Here is a 25704-nt window from a genome sequence, read left to right as displayed (position 1 = left end):
GACACCAAAGAATTTAAATTGGGACAAGGCAACAGGCATTAGATAGCAGCAAATGTTTTTTCGAAACAACTGACACACACTTCCACACACAAAAAGCCATCACCCTAAGTATGTTTCCATTGACCAACACGGCTGTGTCTGTAACAGTCGTAGATCTAATGTAATTCGCAGTAAATGAGATGCTTTAAAATCGTCTCAGAGTCCTTACAGTGTAGAAACAGGCCATTCGGCCCATCGAGTCGACACCAATCCTCCATAAAGCATCCCACCCAGACCCACCCCCGCATCCTATCCGAGTAATCCTGCAATTCTCATAGGCAGTTTAGCATGGCCAATCCACCTAGCCTGCACATCTTTGGACTGTGGGAGGGAACCGGGGCAACCGGAGGAAACCCGCACAGACACAGGGAGAATGTGCAAACCCCACACCTGAGGATGGAATCGAACCTGGGTTCCCATCCATGTGCCTGTCCAAATGTCTCTTTGTAATTGTACCAGCCTCCACCGCTTCCTCTGACAGCTCATTCCACACACCCTCCACCCTCTGTGTGAAAATGTTGCCCCTCAGGTCCCTTTTAAATCTTTACACTCTCACGTTAAACCTTACATGCTCTGTTTGTGGACACCTCTACACTTGGAAAGAGACTTTGACTGTTCACTTTATCTATTAGCTGGGATCGATTTGAATGATGGCAGTACAGGTTCAAAGGGCCGAATGGCCTACTCCTGCTTCGGTTTTTATGTTAATTGAATGGTGGGCCAAGAGTTGAGAGGCTGGATGATGCTGTCACGTCCCCATGCTCCGATAAATGGATCTGTTAACATGGATGCCTCTTGGTATAACTCAGTTTGCTATTGTTTTACAGAATGGCTTGAATGCTCTTCACCTTGCTTCGAAGGAGGGTCACATTGGGGTCGTTTCCGAACTGATCCAGCTCGGTGCGAATGTGGACGCAGCCACCAAGGTAAGAGTGTGACCTGGTGGGTGATCAGTGACGCTGCTCGCTTCGTTAAGAAAGGATGGATCTCGATTGGTTCTGAAATTCTTTGGCTCAGCAACAGGTGGGAAGGTCTCAGTGGAGCACTTCCTGAGGCTGTGTGAGCAGTCAAGGACTGTGATCAAATCATGAACCGTACCCTCGTGTCTGTTTGGAATGTGTGGTAATGCAGAAACCCATTGAAATTGGAATTTGATGCAGAGTCAAATGTAGAATTCAAGTTCTCAATGAGGACTTCAGGAATGGTCTCACACTGTGACCATCGCCTGGGGGAGTTTGGACTATAGTAGAGAGGCAGTCCTAGGGCTTCAGAAGTAAAGATGAGGTAGTTTGGGGGGAAATATTCTGACATTGGACACGAGACTGTTTTGGTGAGCTAATGGACATGAAAGAGTTAATGTGTGAGCTAAGCTGAAGCTCTGCCCACTTGGATAGATAACATACCCACCATTAGGGGTGTCGGGCAGTTCAGGGTCCCAACAACACTCCCTGACCATTTAGCCACACCCCTCACCAAAACCTTACCCTGTTACCACCACCCACCAGACACCTCGCCCACCTGCACCCGTTCTGTCACTCTACTCTCCTGTCACCCCACCGCCTCGTCACTCTGCCCATCTTGTACCTCACTCACCTACCTACTCCCTTATTATGCCCCCACTGCCCTACGCGCCCTATCCAGCTACCACCTGCTACCCCATCATCGCACCCAACCACCCCTTCTCTAACATTCACAGGGCACTTCTCAATTTACCTCATGGCACCTAGTGCTGTACAAGGGGGACATGTCCTGTTAGAGTTCTGGGTCGACGTACCCCAAGATTTCTAATAAAGGCCGATTCAGGAGACCGAGCAAAGATCAGGCAGCGGCGTTGAGGCAGCAGAAGATTGAAAAGGAATGACAATCCGGCAATGACTGCGGCATATCCAGGCCAGCTCAGCCCAAAGTGACCTGTTCCATGTAAGCTCCTCTTCACTTAACTCTGTCAGCACATCCTTCCAGTCTTTTCAGCCTCACGGACCTGCCTAGGTTTCCATTAAGTACATTCATGTTACTTATCCTACCTTCAAGTTCCACGCTTTTGCTACTCTGTGTCTGACTCATTTCTTCTTGAATTTCTTGTCGGTGTCTATTGTGTGTTAATGACCCCCAACCGCTAAATCCCTGCGAGCGGAAACATTTTAAGTCTGTTTAGTATTTCAAATTAATTTAATGTTTTAAAGACTTCCATCAGGCCACTCCTCAGCTCTGTCTCTTTTCTGGAGAAGAACAAATTCAGCCTGCTCAGACTTTCTTGATACTTACAATAACCGCTGGGTTCTGGTATCATTGTTATAAACACTGTTCACTAACCTTCTTCAGTGCCTCTGTCATTCTCATCTTCTGAAGTCAGAAGGACTGAAGGGCTGTGTGGTGGCTCAGTGGTTAGCACTGCTGTTTCACAGTGCCAGGGACCCAGGTTTGATTTGAGCCTCGGATCACGGTCTGTGTGGGTTTCCTCCCACAGTCAAAGGTGTGCAGTTTAGGTGGATTGGCCGTGCTCAATTGGCCCATAGTGTTCAGGGATATGCAAGTTGGGTGGATTAACTAGGGGGAATGCAGGGTTACAGGGAAAGGGTAGCAGGATGCTCTTCAAGCGGATCAGTGTAGGCTCGATGGGCCGAATGGCCTACTTCCACACCGTAGGGATTCTGTGACTGCCCGCAGAAATGAGGAACAAGTATTGGATATACTAATGAAGGATTATTTTGGTGTGAATTGGTTGTATAAATGTGGGGACTCATTAATCAATGGAGTGTGAGTTTGATGGATTGCAGTTAAGGATAAAGCTCTCACTAAAGTGAGTGAACACAGCGTGGAGCTGGAGGAACATAGCAGGTCAAGCAGCATCAGAGGAGCAGGAAAGTTGACATTTCAGTTCGGGACCCTTCATCAGGACTATTCTGAAGGAGCGTCCTGACTCAAACTGACGACTTTCCGGCTCCTCTGATGCTGCTTGACCTGCTATGTTCCTCCAGCTCTACACCTTGGTATCTCTGACTCTAGCATCTGCAGTTCTTTGTCACTTCTCACTAAAATGAGTTAGACACTAAAGAGTTTAAAAACACCATCTTCTGTTACGTTGTAATGGAAAGTGGCTGCCTCAAAATGTAAAGTTTCAGGGTGCGATTACCCAGCTCTGTTTTCTCAAAATGAGCATTCTGACCAATGGAACAATGAAGTTACAATGTAGATCTGGGTTACTTCTTTACTAAAAAGAAAGCAAAAAAATGGCCTTAGCACTTTTTGTACCATACAGAAGCAGGGTAAGAAGCAATGTGTTTTTCGAAGCTGGAGCCTGATGATCCGAATGCGAATGCAGGCTTGTAAAAATTTTCATGAATAAAATTCATCAAAAAGCTGATTTATTATCTGCTCGGATTTTGACAAATTTAGAAAGCCTGACGATTATACCATAGGAGAATGCACAGTGGAGTTCGGTAGGTTGTACGCAAGATTACAGAAATTTCTTTTGGAAACTCCCCAGTTTGTGCTGGCATTGAAGTGAATGGATTGTGCTTATGTAGCACATATGAATCGAATTCTGTTTTTGACATGAGTTAAGTTTGGAGATGAACACATGCTGCTAGATTAAGTGTCAGTAGTAGCATGAGCTAAGGAAAATATTCATTTGCAGCACTTACTTATAGAATAGGGTGGTGCGGCAGAAAACAGAAGATAACAAATTGGAGAGGGCATTTAGATACAGTTGCAGGCGACAAAGAATTGCAAATAATAGAAATGAGACAGAACGGCTATTGATAATTTTAGGAAGCAAAGAGAGTTTGGGTTTGACAATAAGGCAATCAACTGCACTAGTGCTGAGTATGGTCAATTGATGTTTCACTTACAATTCTGAGGACCATGAACTGTCCCAAACTGTATAACAGAATTTTCAAAACTAAGCATGAAACAGATGATTCAAATGAAGATGGTGGAGGTCAAAGGGAGGGAGTTGTATTGGTCATAAGAAGTATCAGCTTAGTGATGAATATATTGGTGGCAGAGTCTTTCAGATGTGCTGTATTGGACAGTGGACGCACATCTAGACTGTGTGCGACAGACTGATTAAAATGTCACGTAGACACTCTGCATATTAACGATCAAGTCAAAGGAACTTGAGAGTTCTGCCATTTCAGCCTTGGGTTGGTAGGATCTTTGAAAAGAGTGATTATTCCATGCAAAATAACCAGAATCCATCCAAAAAGAAATCTGAGTCAGACAGCATCCATGTAGGGAAAGCAAGTTGATGTTTCGAGTGTAGATGACTCTTCATCAGAGCTGAAGTGAAGTGAATCTGCCATTCAGTTCTGAGGATGGGTCACCAGACCCTGAAACATTAACTCTGAATTTTTCTTCACAGGTGCTGCCAGCCCTGCTGAGCTTTTCCAGCGACTTCTGTTTTTGTTCCTGATTTACAGCGTCCGCAGTTCTTTTGGTTTTTATTTGAATCCATCATTTTATCGGCATTGTGGTGTCTAGTGAAGAAGCTGTGTTATTAAGTAGACCATTAATGACATTGGCAATTTGCCCACCCATTCTCTAAAAGGTTAAACATTTCATTAATGGGATGCAGGAATAAGGAAGTATGACAAACTCAAAGAAGAGCTACTTCACAGCTGTGAGATTTGTAAGAAGTAAAGGGTACAATAACGCCCCATGGGTGACCCATGGAACTCTCGTAAGTCTGCCTGAGCAAGTGATTCCAACAAGGTAGGCTGGAGATTTAAGGATGGGCAGTTAAAAAAAAAGTTTTGTTATTAATAAATTCAAGTTACTGGTTCCAGAATCCAAATTCTTAAGGTAAATTGTGAGCATCTGAGAGTCTAACACTGGTCCCTGTGAATATCGCTCTCCTCTTAATGCCAACTGAGCACCTACCTTAAATCCTATATCTCAATTCTCACTTTAGTATTGTGTCCAGTTCTGGTCGCCGTATTATAGGAAAGATGTGGAGGCTTTGGAGAGGGTGCAAAGGAGGTTTACCAGGATGCTGCCTGGACTAGAGGGCTTCTCTTACGAGGTTAGGTTGACTGAGCTCAGACTTTTCTCTCTGGAGAGAAGGAGGAAGAGAGGTGACCTAATCGAGGTGTACAAGGTAATGAGAAGCAAGGATAGAGTCGATAGCCAGAGACTTTTCCCCAGGGCAGGATTGACTGCCACGAGGGGTCATAGTTTTAAGATGTTAGGAGGAAGGTATAGAGGAGACGTCAGAGGAAGGTTCTTCACCCAGAGAGTTGTGAGCGCATGGAATAGTTTACCAGTGGTAGTCGTGGAAGCAGAGTCATTAGTGACATTTAATGGACTGCTGGACATGCACATGGACAGCAGTGAATTGAGGGGAATGTAGGTTAGGTTATTTTACTTTTGGATTAGGATTATTCCACGGCACAACATCGTGGGCCGAAGGGCCTGTACTGTGCTGTACTTTTCTATGTTCTATGTTCTAGTAGTCAGCATGCCTTCGGTCTGCTCTCTGTCCTTTAAATCCAAAAGCTCCGACCCTAGTCATGAGTTTATTGTGCAGTGCAGCATTGTAGCTCGTTTAAAAATCTGAGTGTATGACACCTAGTGCATTACCCTCATCTGTTCTTTCTGTCACTTCTTCAAAATAAAATCAATAAGGCCGATGCCTTCTGTTTTGAAATGTGTGCTGACTGTTCTGTATTTTGTTCTGTTTCTGGATGATTTTCTGCTACATTATCTTTCCTGCCATTATTACCTGACCTATAGTTCTCTGAAGCTTTCATAACTGAAATGACTAAATTTTTCAATGAAGGAGTTCGGAACTTAAGATGGATTAATGGAGTTCCTATTTAGATCGACCTTGATGCGACTGAATGGCATATCAGGGTTGAATGGCCTCTTGCTGCTCCAGTGTTCTGATACATGTTGAATGATTCTGTTGAAGTCACACTATTATGCTAGAGCTCAAGATGCCTGTACCAACAGCAATTTGATGTGAATCCATCTTATTTTCCATTCCAAGGACCTATCATTCATTAATTGATAAATGAAGTAGGAGAGGCAGTGAACATTTGTATTTTTCTGCTGTATCGTCTTCCTGCTGCTTTGATAAACCTGCTCATCTCCTGACTGCCTTGTCAGGCGACCGACCAGCCCGCTAGCTCCCCCTGCTGTCTTGGACCCTCCCTGTCCTGGTGGCTAGCACTCTTAAGAGAGATGCGGGCCCACCATTTCTGCATCTGGAACATGCTGGTAGACTGAAGGCCGTGCATTTGAATGCACAGAAGAGCTGGTGTTAAATTCAAACAAACTTACACAGGGAGATGCAGAACGCAATGTTGCAACTGAGTAAATCCAAATCATGGCTTTTAATCATGGAAACAAGTCATGTTTGGATCAACTTAGATTGACCTCTTCTAAACCCACAAGAGTTTATTTTTGGACCATAAAACTCTTGAGACTTCCTCCAAAGCATGCCTGCTTTTTAATGTATTTGAATTAATGTGGTCCTTTACTGAACTATATTAATACTCATTTGCTGAATGGTTGGTTTGCAATGAAGAGTATCACCAACAGCGTCGGTTCAGTCCCTGCACTGAAGTTACCATGAGGGGCTCTCCTTCTCAGCCCCCTGCCCAAGGCTGAGGTGTGGTAACCCCCAGGTTAAACCACCACCAGTCATCTTGCTCTACAGGTAGTTCACCAAAAATGCAACAGTTACACGACACGGTGGTCTGGAAAATCGCGTTATAGGGAAATTGTTACACCCGAGCAGCAGAAAGGCTACGTTATGCAAACAGCGTCCGCTATTCATCAATCGCATTACAGTCAATTTGCGTTAATGAAACACTCATTATAGCAAAATTACTTGTAATGAGAGGGCAGGATTATGATCCTGTAGGGACTATGGTGACTTTAGCCTATGTTAATGCTGCAAAGTTCAACAGAAGTCCATCTGACTTAGTAACACCAGAATTGCAAGACAATAAAAGAGCAAGGCCCATTCGATCTACCTTTAATCACCCTGCTGTTCTGTAATTACCATGATATTGGACTTGTTGCGTAGTCATAGGCTCATTGATGGCGATTAATCATCACTACGGAGCCAGACATCAACTAGTTTATAAAAGTTCTCCATTGATAGAAACCAATCACATTACTGCCATCATCATCAGGATGATAATATTGGATGGGATGAGGAATCTGAATTTCTTTGCCCACTTAATACTGTAGAATGAAACAAAGCTCAGACTTTCTGATATTTTGTTGAAAGGGATTACTCTAGAGATTTCCTATAGATGTTTTATTGATCATACCTTGGATTTGAGCTGCCAATCTTATGGACAATGATACAGCTGCCTAGCAGATATTCTTTGCTGTGTTTGCACTGGGTCACACTCTCTTTATCCCTAACACTTTGACTTTTTTCTTTCAGAAAGGAAATACCGCTCTCCATATTGCATCCTTAGCTGGACAAGCAGAAGTTGTACATGTGCTTGTAACAAATGGAGCGAACATTAATGCCCAGTCACAGGTAAAACCTGCTGCTTGTCATTTCAATGTCTGTGTGTAATGTGGACACATTGTTAGGGATATTGAAAGCTCATATATTAACACAAAATGTCAGAGTTACAATCTTACTGGTAAATTCTGGAATCTGTGTTGGGAATTTGTGCTAACCTTCCCTGCTATTTTATGTCAAGGAAGTAGAGACGTGAGCTGCGAGTGTGCAGGAAATCAACATGCACTCTATGTGTAACTGTGGTGGTCTACAGTTTCCCAGAGTGTGCATGTTTTGCTGAGCTCAAGCACTGTTTGATATCAAGAGGAGAGATGCAGTCATAAAGTGAGCATCCAGGGTGTATTTCATGTATGCTCAATCAGGAAGACAGACTGAATCTACAAACCTAATCATTATTCACAAGGGACCACATGAGGAGTGGATTGTCAGTTACATGAGAGAAGGCCCAGTGGCTCAGTGGTTAGCACTGCTGCCTCACAGTGACAGGGACCCAAGCTCAACTCCACCCTCGGTGACTGTCTGTGTGGAATTTGCACGTTCTCCCTGTGTCTGCGTGGGCTTGGTCCAGGTGCTCCGGTTTCCTCCCACAGTCCAAAGATGTGCAGGTTAGGTTGATTGGCCATGCTAAGTTGCCCGTAGTGTTTAGGTATGGCAGGCTAGGTGGGTTAGCCATGGGGAATATAGGGTTAAAGATGTAGGCAAGGGAGATGGGTCTGGGTGGGATGCTGTTTGGAGAGTTGGAGCAGACTTGATGGGCCGAATGGCCTGTTACCACACTTTCAGGGATTCTGTGAACAGATCAACTTAGTGGACTATGGTTCATCAGCAGGCCTTTGGATTATATGCAATGCAATTTAGATGTGGACTGCTATATTTAAAATAGGAGATACACAAACTCAGAAACCACGCAGTTGAGACCCAAAGAGTTAAATTCACGCAGTGTTTATAAGTCAGAGCCTCACACATTTTAACATGGATCAGTAAAGTGAGACTGAATCTCACAACTCCGTACAGCCAACCTAAAACCACATGTTTTTCCCGCAATCTGGTATTATTACCGATAAAGATTACACATTTGGCTGAAAGCGAGAAAATCGAAGATAAGGATGGCAAATGTTTTCCTCACACGATGGGATTGGCCACTTTTGAGGTTATTTCAAACCAGTGTTAAATTGAATTAGCTTTGTTGTCATGTGTACCCACAGTGGAAGGCTTACAAGTCACACTTAAAGTACCATCTTAGCTACAAAGGTATCAAGGTACAGAATCGTAAGTACACATTCTGAAGGAAGAACATTAGAAAAATAAAGAAATGAAAAGTTCAGAATAACAGACCTTCCACGATAATGTAATAAAGAGAAGAAAAAGAAATTTTTATTTCCTTTTTTAAGACAAAGTTCACTTACTCCATTTCACTGCTCTGGGCTCAAGAGCCTGAGAAATCACCTGACAAAGGAGCAGTGCTCCGAAAGCACGTGATTTCAAATAAACCTGGTGTCATGTGACTTCTGGCTTGGCTCAAGGAAGGGAGTGGCACCTCTGACTGTGGCTGATGTCAATGCAATAACCAGTACGATATTAGAAATTCTTTAAGTCGTGTGATCTTGCACATGTGGCATTCTCTGAAGATTGCCTGATTAGTTTTTAGCAGCTGAGTTACCTGCGAATGACTGAACACAGAGAAATAGGTGAAGGAATGTGTAAGGGAGTGGTACTCTCTAGGTGCAATTATTTCGTGAGTGCCTGGCCTAAAGAGCGAGATGATGAGCAATTATTGAAGTATTTCCCACACAAACCTATCAATCAGGCCCAGGAGGAGGCCATTCAGCCCCTCGAGCCTACTCTGCCGTTCAGTAAGACCCCCTCCCCGCTTTGTTTATCAAGAGCCCATCTGCATCTCCCTGAAAAATATTCAAGAATGTTGCTTCCCATCATCTTTTGGGGAAACATTTTCCAAAGACTCAGGACCCTCTGAGATAAAACATTTTGGCTTTCTCACTCCTAAATAGTTGCCCCTTACTTTTAAGCAGTGACACTCATTCCAGATTCTCCGATTGAAGGAAACATCCTTTCTACGCCCACTCTGTGAAGACCACCTGAGATCCCATATATCTTAATAGTTGCGTCTTACTTTTTTGCAATTCTAGCAGATACAAGCCTAGCCTGCCCAACCTTTCTTCATAAGGCAACCTGTCCATTCCAGGAAAATGTGGATCAAATCTTCTTTAAACTGATTCCAAAATATTGACATCCTTCCTTAAACTGGGTGACCCAAGCAGTACTCCAGATGTGGCCTTGCCAGTGTCCTGTAGAACTAATTACTTTTGTATTTAATTCCATTAACAGTAAACAGTAAGGCTCTATTTGCTATCCAAAATACTTGCGATACTTTCACACCAATGTTTTCTGATTCCTGCATTTGGAGAGCCCTTGGTCCCTTTATCCAAGTCATTTATAGAAATTGTAAATCATTGAGGCCCCAGCATAGGTCCCAGTGCCAGTGTCATACATTACATTTTGCAAACCAGAAAAGGACCCCTTAAGGTGATTAGTGCATGTGTGTACACAGCCCACCCCTAAGTGTGTACACAGCCCACCCTTCAGTGTATATACAACCTATTCCTCAGTGTGTATACAGCCCATTTCTCAGTGTGTATGCAACTCAGCCCTCAGTGTGTATATATACAGCCCACCCCTCAGTGTATATACACAGCCCACCTCTCAGTGTGTATATACAGCCCACCCCTGTGTACATATACAGCCCACCCCTCAGTGCGTATATACAGCCCACCCCTCAGTGTGTATATACAGCCCAGCCCTCAGTGTGTAGACAGCCCAGCCCTCATTGTGTATATACAGCCCTGCCCTCAGTGTGTACACAGCCCACCCCTCAGTGTATATACACAGCCCACCCCTCAGTGTATATACACAGCCCACCCCTCAGTGTGTACGTACAGCCCACGCCTCAGTGTATGTACACAGCCCACACCTCAGTGTATATACAGTCCTCCCCTCAGTGTGTAAATACAACCCACCCCTCAGAGTGTGTATATACAGCCCACCCCTCGGTGTACATACACAGCCCACACCTCAGTGTGTACATACAGCCCACCCCTCAGTGTATATACACAGCCCACACCTCAGTGTGTACATACAGCCCACCCCTCAGTGTGTACACAGCCCACTCCTCAGTGTGTATGCAACCCAGCCCTCAATGTGTATATACACAGCCCATCCCTCAGTGTGTATATACTGAGCCCATTCCCCAGTGTGTGCGCACTCAGATTAGTTTGTGGATCATTGGCTCTAATCCATGATCCAGTAGGGGCATGGTTCGGGCTATTGGAGGGCTGAACAGCCTCCAGCAAAGCTTGAACGTGTGGCAGAGTTAGAGATGTAAAGTCTCTGATTATGGCACATATTGGAGCAACAGGAAAATATTTGGTAGAAAGTTTTTTTAAAAAGCCAAGTGGCTGTAACCACTAGTTACTTTACCGAGAAGCAATACTTGAGTTTTTGAAATTTTTTATTTAATTAAAAGTTATCAAATTAATTATTTATTTAAGTTTTGTGACCTTTTAATGGCTGGTATGAAAATGTCTGTAAAATGCAACTTGCTTTACAATTGTGGATTAGCTTCCCATTTGAAAAAAAAACACAGAAGGAATCTCCAACCCTTGATCTCCACATCAGTTTGCCTGTGTGTCACGAACTGCATTGTTACGTGCCTAGAATGTTTAACAGGTCAGCTCAGCTCCACGAGTTGGCCTCAAAGCCGATGGGGTTTGATTGTCAAGAAGGTTAAAGATGTGTTTGATGGAATAGGGCACCTTCCCTGCACCGCCAGGTGATTCACTTCCCATTAACCAGGAGTCAGCTTCATGACAAAAATGAGGTGAAGTGTATCAGCAGATCCATCCAGCTCACATGCAGCGGTTGTTATTAATGTTCCAGCTTAGCCTTGAATAGAATGCCTTTCCCACTGTGAAGGTCACAGATGTATTAATAGTATAAAAACATGACAAGGATTTACTTTTACATCAATTGTGCTGATATTATGAAAGAGAAAGCCACCTAATGTGAATGAATCACATGGTTGTGGTTAGATTTGATCATTTTAACAGGGCATTATTCCCCGATTGCTTTTGTTACTAAAAATGCTGAACTTCAAATGATCTCTTTGTCTGAGTTAAAATGGCCAACCGTCCTCCCAAACACATGCTGGAAGCATTGCAATGCAGAGGGGTAATGGGCATTTGCAATGTTAAGAGTGGCACAGTGGCTCAGTGGTTAGAACTGCTGCCTCACAGTGCCCTGGACCAGGTTCGCTTCCACCCTCAGGTGACTGCATGTGTGGAGTTCGCACATTCTTCCCATGTCTACATGGGTTTCCTTCCACAGTCCAAATATATATAGGTTAAGTGGATTGGCCATGCTAAGTTACGCACAGTGTTCAGAGATGTGCAGGCTGTAGGTTAGCCATAGTAAAATGCAGGGTTACAGGGATAGGATAGGGGCGTAGGTCTGGTGGGATGCACTTTGGAGGGTCGATGTGGACTTGATGGGCTGAATGGCCTGTTTCCGCACTGTAGGGGTTCTGGCATTTGCCTCTTCAGGGCTCTGTGGCCTTACTTTTTCCACACCCCTTCTGCCTATCTTCACCTAAAGAGTGCTCAGTGATGCAAATGCTCATCGGAGAGCTTGGCACCAAGTTTCCTGGATGTTGGCATGGGATGGAGATCAGAGGCAGTCAGCTCTGGAGTTGAGCCGGTTTCCAGGGCAACAGCATAGGCACCGTCTTCCTGGAAAAATATTATCAAGGGTAGTCTTTATTTTCAAACTCTGCAAGTAAAAGCTCGAGTTGTTATTTTCGTTCCCTTCACAAACAGTGACAAGGGCATTTATAAGCTCCTGCCTGGTGGAGTCTGGGAAGTGGTTTGGCCAAGTGGGTGGGCATCAAGGGGAGGCGGCGGTGAATTAAGAAGGCCCACTCACCCACTTGTATCCTGCTGCCGTCTGGAATGGGTCCTAGTGCCAGTTGGAGCAGGAGAAAGCGGCAGGGCGAAAGGGCATAGAGACTATATTGGATCCGATGCTGTTATCATGGTCCAGTTAATTCACGGCTTCACATTAAAGACTCAGGCCGGGAGGGGAAAGTGAACTGAGTTGGGGTGGGGGGTGCATGATGTTATCCCCCTTTGTCGGGCAAAAGATGCTGAGAGTCATTTTCTTAGCTGCCTCCTCTGTGGTGGGTGTCTGGACTCCTGCAGTCTTAGTGTCTTTTAACGCTGTTGTATGTTTGAAATTCTACATCCCTGTGTTCCCTGGACTGAGAAGCTAAGGTAGAGCATAAAGGACACTGAAACCTTCTCACAGGGTTGGCAGGTCAGCCAGTCGAGCCCCCTCTACTTTATCAATTAGGCAGTTCCCCCCATGACATTCTCTATGCTGCCTGATGGGTTCAGAACCCAGGAACCTCAGAATACGAGGAACTGCAAATGGCATAGACACACACTCTGTCGGGAAATGCACTCAGGCCATCAGCGCGTTGTTGTGAGAACAAGCCAGCTGCCCTTGGGGCTGAATACCTCTTTCAGATGAAGTGAGCCGCTTAAGTATTAGAGCCCCTAAAGTGGGGGGGCAGGTCATTTGGCCCGTCAAGTCTCACCGACCATCCAAAGAGCATCCCACCCAGACCCACCCCTCCCTACCACATCCTGCAACCCAACGTTTCCCACGGCCAGTCCACCCTAACCTGCACGTCTTTGGACTGTGGGAGGAAACCGGAGCATCCGTAGGAAACCCACGCTGACACGGAGGGAATGTGCAAACAGACAGTCGCCCGAGGGTGAGATCTGGCTCCCTGGCACTGTGAGGCAGCAGCGCTAACCACTGAGCCACTGCGCCTGCCTCAAATGGCTGTGCCAAAACTCTCAAAAGCTGACCAAAAGTGACAGCTTCTCCCCCCAAGTACAACGAAGATGCATTTTCTTTTCCAGAATGGCTTCACACCTCTATACATGGCCGCACAGGAGAATCATCTGGAAGTTGTTAAGTTTCTTCTGGACAATGGTGCAAGTCAGAGCATTGCAACGGAGGTGAGTTGATGTCTTCATTCATTCAGCCGTGGTGTGTACAGCTGTGTTAATTTGCAGTGTTATTTGAAAACATAGGAATATGTGACATGCAGCCTGTATATAGCTTGTTTTGATCTATCAGGCACAATGTTTTTAATTTGATGAGCCAAGGTATTAGTGCCTCCCTAATCATAAATGTACACATTAAGAATCTCCCAGGAACAGCAATAAGAGGACAGACCACCAGTTGGTCAAAGACTTGGTTTTGGCCAGAAATCCAGAACGAGCTCTCCAGCTTGTAATTGAGCTGGTAACATGGGATCGCTTCTGTCCAGCAGAAGTGGATTAGACAGAGCAGTGTTCCATCGGTATTGCGCTGGAATGTCAGGCTATGTTCTGCCTCATTGGAGATTAAATCCTATTCTGTCTGGTTCATGCCAAGACTCACAATTGACATCATCCCTTTAATTCATGGAGTCCTTAACCAGATGAATATTATGGAATGGAATTGGTGAATTAAAACCCAAACCAGATAGCTTGAGGTGTGCAATTATGAGTAACTCAGTGTATAATTCTCGGATCATATAGCAGAGAAGATCACCACTCAGCTTATAATGTGTCTACTGCTTCTTTGAAAGAGCAGTCAAATCAATCTAATTCTGCAGGAACCATGGAATTTAACATTAATGCATGCACTACAAGATGCAACACTGCATGTTAGTGTGACCCTTTAAAGGAAAACAGAATTAAATGCTGTTGCTAAGGTGAAAGTTGTAAATTCTTTATCCTTCAGGGAAATGGGTCTCTTACGCCCCAAGAGGTCAGTGTCTGGGCGTGGGGTGTCTCTTTGTCAAAAACTGGGGTGCAAAGTGTAGCTAGATGGGCAGTTGTTAAATGTACATCGGTACCAACAGGTCTGGATTGGTAGCAGAAACAGAAGTTGCTGGAAAAGCTCAGCAGGTCTGGCAGCATCCGTGACGAAACGATCAGAGTTAACCTTTCGGGTTCGATGACCCTTTCTCAGGACTTGCGGGTCACCGGACCCGAAATGTCGCCTCTGACGTTTTCTTCTCGGATGTTGCCAGACCTGCTGAGTTTTTTCCAACAACTTCCTTACAGCGTTCGCAGTTGTTTTGGCTTTTATTTTGATCTGGATTGGCGTTGACGTTCAATGCAAGCCTTTGCCTCCCCCCTCCAGCAGAACCCTGTTGGCATAACCTTGCCAATATCTCATGCCTAGTGCATTTCTCCAGCTTCCCTGCTGCCCAGGGAACTAAGTGCCTGCTGCGCTGTTGCCATTTTCTGGCTGAGGGAGATGCCCACACTCTGAACCGGGGTGTAACTGTGCCCGTTGCTGTCTTTCTCTCTCCCCCTGTTGCCACCACCCCCCCTTCGCAGGATGGCTTCACACCATTGGCTGTGGCACTGCAGCAGGGTCATGACCAAGTAGTCTCGCTGCTGCTGGAGAACGACACGAAGGGCAAGGTGCGCCTGCCAGCCCTTCACATCGCTGCCCGCAAGGATGACACCAAAGCCGCCGCACTCCTCCTGCAGAATGACCACAATGCAGACGTGGAGTCCAAGGTAAGTCATGCCTGCTGCTTTCTCTCTCTCTCTCTCTCTCTATCTCTCTGTGTCTGAGGTGTAATCTGAACTCCCCTAACCCACAGGAACGGAAGACTTAAGAGCAGGAGTAGGTACTTCAGGTCCTTTGAGCCTGCTCTGCCATTCACTAAGGTCATGGCTAATCTGAAGGGTCCATTTTCCAATCTGCACCCTCTCTCCCTCTCAACCTCCAATAGCTCTGTCAATCCAAAATCTAAAAGCGCAGCTTTGAATGTACTCAGTGCCCTTGGCCTCCACTGCCATTTGGGGAAGAGAGTTCCACAGATTAATGACTCTTCCAGAGAGAAAAAAAAAATTGCCTCACCTACATCTTAGAAGCGAGAGCCGAAACCAATGTTCCCTGATTCTGCATGTAAACCGGCACTTTCCCAGCTACCCTCAGTCCTGAGGAAGGGTCGCGCAACCTGGAATGTAAACTTTGCTTTCTCTCCACAGACGCTGGGGGACCTGCTGAGCTCTTCCAGCGATTTCTGTTTTTGTTCTCTAGTTCCAACCTCATTTACAAACCTCATCCTTTCAGTTTCCACCATGTTAAGTCCCCTCAGGATCTTTCATGTTTCATTAAGATCTCACCCAACATTCTTCTAAACCCCAAAGGGTTAACCTCTTCAGCCTATTTCCAGAAAATCCAAACCAGGAATTAATCAAATGAACCTTCTCTAAACTGCCTCTAACACAATTGTACAACTTTTTTTTCCCAAAAGTAAGGAGACAGAACATAATATTCCAGAAGCGGTCTCACCGAGTTTCTGCAGAGCTGAAATAAAACTTCCCTGTTTTTAAGCTGCATTTTCCCAGCAATGTGGGCCGGCATTCCATTGGCCTTTCTCATCCCTCGCTGTCTATACTGATGCTTTGTATTTAATGCACCAGAACACCCAAATCCCAATGTCCCCCTGAGGTCAGCAATCTCTCTACATTAAATCAGATGCTGCTTTTACAGCATTGATGTCCACAGCACAGAGGAAAGACCTTTCGCCCATTACATCAAAAATAACCACCTAACTATTCAAATCCCATTTTCCAAGACTTGGCCTTATTTACCTTGACATCGCAAGTGCACATGGGAAGGTGAAGGCCTAGTTTTATTATTGTTGGATTGTCAATCCAGAGACCCAGGTAATGTTCTGGGAGCCCAGGTTCAAATCCTGCCACAGCAGATGGTGAATTTGAATTCACTAGAAACCAGGCATTCAGAACCTAATGAAGACCATGAATCCACTGTTAATGGTTGTAAAATCCCACCTGGTTCACTAATGTCATTTAGGGGATGGAACCTGCCATCCTTACCCGATCTGACCCACATGTGACTCCAGACGCAGAGCAATATGGTTGACTCTTACCTGCCCTCTGAGATAGATACTTAAATAAATGTTGGCCGAGTCAGTGATGCCCTCATCCCAAGAACAAATTAAAAAAAACCCTGAATATTTCTTAAATGTGATGAACATTTCTGCCTCTACCACTCTTCCAGGCAGTGAGTTCCAGATTCCCACCACCCTCTGGATGAAAACCTTTCTCCTCACATCTCCCCTAAACCTTCTGCCCCTTACCTTAAATCTGTGCCTCCTGGGTCATTCATCCCTGCATCAAGGGGAATGGTTTCTTCCTGCCTACCCTACCTAAGTCCCTCGTCATTTTATACATCTCTGTCATGTTCCCAGAGAGTCTCCTCTGACCTAAGGAAAAAACTCCAGCCTGCCCAATCCCTCTTCATAGCTGAAACTCTGTAGCCTATTCTTCAATACTTCCTCATTTTCCCACGTGAGGTTACATCTGCCAAATGTTTGCCCACTCACTCAACCTGCCTTTATCCTTTTCATTGTCACTTTTCCACCTCCTCTTGACAACCTACTTTCCTTCCTTTCTTTGTAATGTCAGCAAGGTTAGCTGCCGTACGTGGATTTTGTGAGCCAAGTTGTTGAAATAGATTGTAAATGGGTGAGGCCTCAGCAATGGTCCCTGTGGCACTCCACGAGTTACAGGTTTCAAACCTTTCAGAGATGACTTTGTTCCAAACTCTCTGCCTCCAGTTGCCAACCAAACGTTAATATGTTAACTCCCCACACCGTGAGCCTTTATTTTCTGAAATAATCTTTGAGGTGTCACCTGATCAAAAGTCTTTTGGAAATTCAGATCCACCACATCAACGGGTTTCTCTTCATCTGCCCTGCCCGCCACGACCTCGATAAAAACCTCGCTAATATATTAGTTACCCCTAACTAATTCTGCTTCATTGTATTATGATTTTTGTTTTTAAGTATGGCGACATAACCTCTTAAATAGTCGATTCCAATAAACTCCCTATGACAGATCAGAGATAATGGGAACTGCAGATGCTGGAGAATCCGAGACAACAAAGTATAGAGCTGGATGAACACATCTTAAGATGCTGCTTGGCCTGCTGTGTTCATCCAGCTCTATACTTTGTTGTCCCTATGATAAATGTTAGGCTAACCAGCTAAGAGCTTTTAGTTTTCTGTCTTCCTCCTTCCTTCAGTAAAGTAGCTACTTTCCCAGGTAGCTGGATCCCTGCAAAATTTACTGCATGTTTAAAGATTATAATCAATGCCGTTAGTGTGACTGCAGCCAGACCAAAGCACACCCACCATCCGGTTCTGGGGACTTGTCAGTTTTTAAATCTAATAGCTACCACCACCTTCTCCCCACTAGTTCAGTTTGTTTTAAATTCCAACCTCAACACACCCCCCCACCCCACGCTGTAACCCCGTGCCCTTCTCTGTAACCCCGTGCCCTTCTCTGTAACCCCGTGCCTCTCTCTGTAACCCCGTGCCCTTCTCTGTAACCCGTGCCTCTCTCTGTAACCCCATGCCTCTCTCTGTAACCCCGTGCCCTTCTCTGTAACCCGTGCCTCTCTCTGTAACCCCGTGCCTCTCTCTGTAACCCGTGCCTCTCTCTGTAACCCCGTGCCCTTCTCTGTAACCCCGTGCCTCTCTCTGTAACCCCGTGCCCTTCTCTGTAACCCGTGCCTCTCTCTGTAACCCCATGCCTCTCTCTGTAACCCCGTGCCCTTCTCTGTAACCCGTGCCTCTCTCTGTAACCCCGTGCCTCTCTCTGTAACCCGTGCCTCTCTCTGTAACCCCGTGCCCTTCTCTGTAACCCGTGCCTCTCTCTGTAACCCCGTGCCCTTCTCTGTAACCTGTGCCTCTCTCTGTAACCCGTGCCTCTCTCTGTAACCCGTGCCTCTCTCTGTAACCCGTGCCTCTCTCTGTAACCCCGTGCCCTTCTCTGTAACCCGTGCCTCTCTCTGTAACCCCGTGCCCTTCTCTGTAACCCGTGCCTCTCTCTGTAACCCGTGCCTCTCTCTGTAACCCGTGCCTCTCTCTGTTACCCGTGCCTCTCTCTGTAACCCGTGCCTCTCTCTGTAACCCCGTGCCCTTCTCTGTAACCCCGTGCCTCTCTCTGTAACCCGTGCCTCTCTCTGTAACCCCGTGCCCTTCTCTGTAACCTGTGCCTCTCTCTGTAACCCCGTGCCCTTCTCTGTACCCCGTGCCTCTCTCTGTAACCCCGTGCCCTTCTCTGTAACCCGTGCCTCTCTCTGTAACCCCGTGCCCTTCTCTGTAACCCGTGCCTCTCTCTGTAACCCCGTGCCCTTCTCTGTAACCCGTGCCTCCCTCTGTAACCCCGTGCCCTTCTCTGTAACCCGTGCCTCTCTCTGTAACCCCGTGCCCTTCTCTGTAACCCGTGCCTCCCTCTGTAACCCGTGCCTCCCTCTGTAACCCGTGCCTCTCTCTGTAACCCGTGCCTCTCTCTGTAACCCCATGCCCTTCTCTGTAACCCGTGCCTCCCTCTGTAACCCCGTGCCCTTCTCTGTAACCCGTGCCTCTCTCTGTAACCCCGTGCCCTTCTCTGTAACCCGTGCCTCTCTCTGTAACCTGTGCCTCTCTCTGTAACCCGTGCCTCTCTCTGTAACCCGTGCCTCTCTCTGTAACCCCGTGCCCTTCTCTGTAACCTGTGCCTCTCTCTGTAACCCCGTGCCCTTCTCTGTAACCCCGTGCCTCCCTCTGTAACCCCGTGCCCTTCTCTGTAACCCGTGCCTCTCTCTGTAACCCCGTGCCCTTCTCTGTAACCCGTGCCCTTCTCTGTAACCCGTGCCTCTCTCTGTAACCCCGTGCCCTTCTCTGTAACCCGTGCCTCTCTCTGTAACCCGTGCCTCTCTCTGTAACCCGTGCCTCTCTCTGTAACCCCGTGCCCTTCTCTGTAACCCGTGCCTCTCTCTGTAACCCCGTGCCCTTCTCTGTAACCCGTGCCTCTCTCTGTAACCCGTGCCTCTCTCTGTAACCCGTGCCTCTCTCTGTTACCCGTGCCTCTCTCTGTAACCCGTGCCTCTCTCTGTAACCCCGTGCCCTTCTCTGTAACCTGTGCCTCTCTCTGTAACCCCGTGCCCTTCTCTGTAACCCCGTGCCCTTCTCTGTAACCCCGTGCCTCTCTCTGTAACCCGTGCCTCTCTCTGTAACCCCGTGCCCTTCTCTGTAACCTGTGCCTCTCTCTGTAACCCCGTGCCCTTCTCTGTACCACGTGCCTCTCTCTGTAACCCCGTGCCCTTCTCTGTAACCCGTGCCTCTCTCTGTAACCCCGTGCCCTTCTCTGTAACCCGTGCCTCCCTCTGTAACCCCGTGCCCTTCTCTGTAACCCGTGCCTCTCTCTGTAACCCCGTGCCCTTCTCTGTAACCCGTGCCTCCCTCTGTAACCCGTGCCTCCCTCTATAACCCGTGCCTCTCTCTGTAACCCGTGCCTCTCTCTGTAACCCCATGCCCTTCTCTGTAACCCGTGCCTCTCTCTGTAACCCCGTGCCCTTCTCTGTAACCCGTGCCTCCCTCTGTAACCCCGTGCCCTTCTCTGTAACCCCGTGCCCTTCTCTGTAACCCGTGCCTCTCTCTGTAACCTGTGCCTCTCTCTGTAACCCGTGCCTCTCTCTGTAACCCGTGCCTCTCTCTGTAACCCCGTGCCCTTCTCTGTAACCTGTGCCTCTCTCTGTAACCCCGTGCCCTTCTCTGTAACCCCGTGCCTCCCTCTGTAACCCCGTGCCCTTCTCTGTAACCCGTGCCTCTCTCTGTAACCCCGTGCCCTTCTCTGTAACCCGTGCCTCTCTCTGTAACCCGTGCCTCTCTCTGTAACCCGTGCCTCTCTCTGTAACCCGTGCCTCTCTCTGTAACCCCGTGCCTCTCTCTGTAACCCGTGCCTCTCTCTGTAACCCCGTGCCCTTCTCTGTAACCTGTGCCTCTCTCTGTAACCCCGTGCCCTTCTCTGTAACCCGTGCCTCTCTCTGTAACCCCGTGCCCTTCTCTGTAACCCGTGCCTCTCTCTGTAACCCGTGCCTCTCTCTGTAACCCGTGCCCTTCTCTATAACCCGTGCCTCTCTCTGTGACCCGTGCCTCTCTCTGTAACCCGTGCCTCTCTCTGTAACCCCGTGCCCTTCTCTGTAACCTGTGCCTCTCTCTGTAACCTTTGACCCTGTTTGTAGCGTCTGTCCCCCTCTGTAACCCATGACCCAAGGTGTACCCCGTGACTTTCCCTGTACCCTGTGACCCTGTCTGTAACCCCTAAGTTCCATCTCTAGCTCCTGACCCTCTCATGTTTGCATTGTCCACTGAGGAAGCTCATTCAGAGGGGCAGCTGCAAGCACGAGAAAAGGTTTTGTTTCTTTTATGATTTTTCTTCTTCCTTGGTCGTTGGGTCCCCTGCAGGTTGGGTTCGCAATCCTCCAGGATTGAACTGGAGAGTTCAGGAATTCTGCAGCTGTGAGTGACCCAGGAATAACTGATCAGGTCATTGAATAATTTGTTTATTGCAGAATTCCATCCACCTAATTGACTAACAAAATGTCCACACCATTTCCAGTTGGCACTGGGAACGCACTATTCTGTCAAGGTAACTGTGTCCAGTGATGTCAGACAGGAACTGTTGGGGGGATCCTGTGGGAGAGGCAGGTGACTGCGTCTCCAGGAATATGTCCAACCAGAGTTGGCAACTGTATAGTGGGAGTCAGTAAACATTCTCAAACTCTTTGTTTTACAGGAACCTGTGATCGTTTCTCTTAACCATGCCCCCCAGAAAAAGACTTACCTTTGAATATTTTCATTTGAGAGAGTAGTGCAGACAATGTAAAGTACGGTGTGCGAGGAACCTCTACCCCTTTCAGGCTGCTTCTCAATCAGCCAGCTCCTAAATTTTCTCCCTCCTCGCCTTCCTTTATAGTGTTGCCGCCTGTTCTTCCCATTTTTGCTTGGATCACTGCTTCCTTTTCATTTTGTGCCATCCCAGGGCTTTACGAACCACCCCATCCGTCAGTGAACTAATCCTTCATTTCTCTTTCCTTCTCTTTCTCTGCCTGATGTGCTATCGTAGGTGATGGTGAATAGGACCACTGAGGTATATATGTTATATGCCAAGTCACTCATAATCTTTTGTGCTGCTGCTGCTGCTTCATCTCTCTCTTTCTTTTCTGGCTACGCTTTAATTCTTTGATTTGAAGAGTTTAACGGCTAACGTAGCATGTCCAAATCCGGAGAAATAGATCCCAAAAAGAAAGAAAAACACGCGGGGCTTTCTGCAGTTGGATCTGGGAGTTGCGGGCACAGAATGTGTGCCCCTTCCTCTTGGATTTGTTGGTTTGAAAGATACCAAAACGTCCCACTGCGAATTGACTTTGATCAGAAATGTCATATGTGGAAGGGCCAACTGGGGCCTTTGCTGGCAACGATTATGATTCACATTTTCCAGAACTGCAGAAAGCCCTGATGGAGCGTGCATCCATGATTGATGTCTCAGGCTGCTGCATGACACTTACCCTGCAAGTGTCAGCAAAGATGAGCTTCGAAAAGCCTTAGAAAGACACCCAGACACATCTCTTGAACACGGCCTGTTGTACCCCTCTCCACCACAGTAAGCATGGCTATGAAACTCGCTGAACATTTTTTGCACATGCACCCCAGTTCCTCCAGTAGTGTGGGGCCCCGAGTTTGTAGTTGCATGCTGTGAATAACTCGACCCCGTGAGGCAACAAGTCCTGTCTAACACTGTGCTGTGATGGAGATGAACTGCCTGCCAAGTGTGACCACATCCAAATGCATCAGGACAGTCAGTTTTGAAGATGACTTAGAAGCCGGGGCCGGGGGAGGGGGGGTGGTGGGGTCGGGCCTGGCGATCCAAACAGTTGTCGTTTCAGCGTTCGCGGACGCTTCTGACCAAGCATGTTTGTTGTCGACTCACTCGGATCTTCACCCTTCTCTGTTGCCACTCCCTTAAAGGGTATGCGTTGTCCCGCGTTTCTGGCTGGGGAAACCGGTGGATCGCAACTGAGAGTAATTCGGGCTCAGGACACTGCTGTTTTCGCCATGGTGCACTGCGGAACTGGCTAATAACATAGCTACCATGTTCTGTATTGTATTGACAGCGGTCTCAATAGTAGTGAGCCTGAACAGCGTATCCCATTGTCCAAATAACCCATTGGGATGGCCCGCACACTTTAAGCACGTTTACATTTGTAGGCAATTGACGCATTTAGAATGCGCAGTTTGACTTTAGGATCAAATGAGTGAGCCGCAATCTCATTCCATGCACATTATATAATCCATTGTGCCCAATCCCACTGACGGATTTGTAGCTTTCAGGGTCAAGCATGTGGCCACTTCCATTGCAGATGTTTCCATGACTTTGCAATTAATGTGAGGCTGTGTTCAAGTGTAAACTAACCAAGCTGGCTCTGTGCTACAGCGTGGCTGTACTGAGCCGACAGATTGAATTTATCGCCCAGAAGTTTTTGCTAGTAATGCTGCAGGCAAACCAGACTCTTGGTCAGGGATTTAGCATCCAGCAAAGTTGAGTCAGTTAGAGTACAAGCCTCACGCTTAGTTCATTTCCAGGGGTATTTTTCGATGGGGTGGCCTATTTGTAGCCAGCTACTAGTCAGATATGGTGATGGCATTTAGCATTAGGGAGGACAATCTTGTCTCTGTATGATGTTACTTGAGCTGCCTGTCAGACAGCTCTCCCCACTTTAATTCCGGTCAGCTTCAAGATTCTGACGATGTTATTGAAATGGCGAGAAACTGCAGAAAGCTGCAACACAAAGGGACATAGAGGGAGGGACTTGTGCATAGTGTACCGAAAGCTAGCACACAGGGTGCTGCAGGTAATAGTGAAATGTTGGGCGTTATTTCAACGGGGCTTGGAGTATAAGAGTAGGGAAGCCGTACTGTAACTGGACAAGAGTCTGGTGAGACCACATCTGGAGTATTTGAGCAGTTTTGGTTCCTTATTTTAGGAAAGATATCATTTATTTGGGGGCAGTTCTGAGAAAGTTCACTACAATGACCCTTTGGTAATGATGGGATTATCTAATGAGGAGAGGTTGACGAGTTTGGGAAGTTACTCAGTGCAGTTTGGAGGAATGAGATGTGATCGCACTGAAATGTATTGGATTCCTAAGGGGCTTGTCAGGGTAAATGTTGAGAGGATGTTTGACCTCCTGGGAGAGTCTGGGACGAGACGGCATAGCCTCAGAATAAAATGGCACCAAATGAGGAGGAATTTCTTCTCTCAGAGGATCTGAGTCTTTGGAACTCCTTGTCACAGAGAGCTGCAGGGGCAGAGTCCTTGTGTATATTTAAGGTTGAGATAGATTCTTGATCAGTCGGGCAAAGGGGAGGAAAGTGGATGGGCATAATGTTGGATCAGCCATGATCCTATTGAATGGCAAAGCAGGCTTGAGCTGCGAACAGCTTCCTTCTGTTCCTATTTCCTGTGGTTTCAAGCCTGAAAGTGGTCATTCACAAGCCAAGTCTCTGGGCAAGGTTATGTGGGGAGTCGGGGGTGAATTACTCATTTTTTAAGTTCCAGGTTCGCGGCCCTGCTCTTTTAAGCACATCAAAACAAGCAGCCGAACACCAAATCAGAATGCAAATAGTGCTGGCATTCAATGGTGATTTCCTTTAACAATTCCGATGTGTGGAACTGTACCAGAATTAGGAGATGCATTCTGCAGCTCAGTTTGCAGTAGGAATCTTCTCCCATGGCCGTTATTTCTGGGGCAATGGGTGGCTGAATTCATTCTCCTAGTTATATGCAGAAGATGCTGTCACTGCCAAAGGTTGTTCATAGATCCTTTTAAACCAATGTCATAAACAAAGGCTACTTAGATCTAGCTCGCTTTGTGTGAACTTCTTGCCCAGTGAAAATTTCCCCGAGATTAGTTTGATCTTAGAGTAGACTATCAGATCAGCACAACACGGTGGGCCGAAGGGCCTGTACTGGGCTACACTGTGGACACACACACACACACACACACACACACACACACACACACACACAGACACACACAGACACAGAGACATACTCATACAGACACACACACACTCACAGACACACACACACACACACACACACAGACACACTCACAGACACACGCACACACACACACACACTCATACACAACTTTCTGTCTGTCTCTCTCTCTCACACACACACACACACACACACACACACACATACACACTCAGACAGACAGACACACACACACACACACACACACACACACACACACACACACACACACACACACACGAACCTTTGGCGTGGTTGGCAGGTTGGCAAGGTTTTCAATATTGCTGCATGGGATGTTGGCACCATTGGCTCAGCCACTGTTTTACTGGAATACTTTTTGGAATATTTAATAAATATTTACATGTTTCACACGCGCGTCAGAACTGGGTAAGGATGACAGATTTCCTTCAGGTTTGATTCCACCCTTGGGCGACTGTCTGTATGGAGTTTGCACGTTCTCCCTGTATCTACATGGGTTTCCTCTGGCTGCTCTGGTTTCCTCCAGAGCCCACAGATGTGCAGATTAGGGTGGATTGGCCACGCTAAATTTCCCATTGTCTCCAGGGATGTGCAGGCATGGTGGGTTAAGCATGGGAGATGCAGCATTGAAAAGATGGGGTGGGTCTGGGTGGGGTGATCTTTAGTTGGTGAGCATGGGCTGAATGGCCGGCTTCCATACTATAGGGATTCTGTAACAACTGCTGAAAGCCTCAATGTTAGCGACGCCATAACCTTCACATCCCAACATTTTTTGTTAATCGTTGATATCAAATCCCAGCAGCTACTATCATGGGGTTCGAACCTGGGTCCCCCAGAACGTTAGCCTGGGCTTCTTTGGGTTCTTGGTTCCAGTGACATTATCACCACAGCACCGCTTCTATGCTGTAGCGTGGGGGATATAGAGAATCCCTATGGATATGTGTCCCAGGTTTAGACTTGGTGCTCAACACATCTCAACAGTGCAGATTTCCTTCACCTTCGGGATCTTTGGCTCAGCCGAGTTGGAGCAAAGCCCTGGAGGCTGAGTGTAGCAATAGGAGCCCGGAATGCGCTTCATGTGAGGTGTTGTGGATGTGGTATATTGCAGAAAGTTGTCTTCATTTCTCTGGGGGTTAAATGCAGAGCCTC

General features: G+C 46.9%; 1 protein-coding gene across 3 annotated transcripts in view; it reads left to right on the top strand.

The window, feature by feature from the left end:
- The window catches only part of ank3b (ankyrin 3b), a 372799-nt gene that overhangs the window by 152139 nt on the left and 194956 nt on the right, over positions 1-25704 (top strand). For all 3 annotated transcript variants that reach the window (XM_059653155.1, XM_059653157.1, XM_059653156.1), the window contains exons 3-7: positions 867-965; positions 7442-7540; positions 13528-13626; positions 15004-15189; positions 21601-21624. In XM_059653155.1, the coding sequence (XP_059509138.1) occupies positions 867-965; positions 7442-7540; positions 13528-13626; positions 15004-15189; positions 21601-21624 (507 nt within the window). The remainder of the gene's footprint in view (positions 1-866; positions 966-7441; positions 7541-13527; positions 13627-15003; positions 15190-21600; positions 21625-25704) is intronic.

Source organism: Stegostoma tigrinum, chromosome 20 (genome assembly GCF_030684315.1).
Source record: "Stegostoma tigrinum isolate sSteTig4 chromosome 20, sSteTig4.hap1, whole genome shotgun sequence".
NCBI lineage: Eukaryota > Metazoa > Chordata > Chondrichthyes > Orectolobiformes > Stegostomatidae > Stegostoma > Stegostoma tigrinum.
The sequence above is the reverse complement of the archived record's forward strand: the minus strand, read 5'-3'. Positions and strand labels throughout refer to the sequence as shown.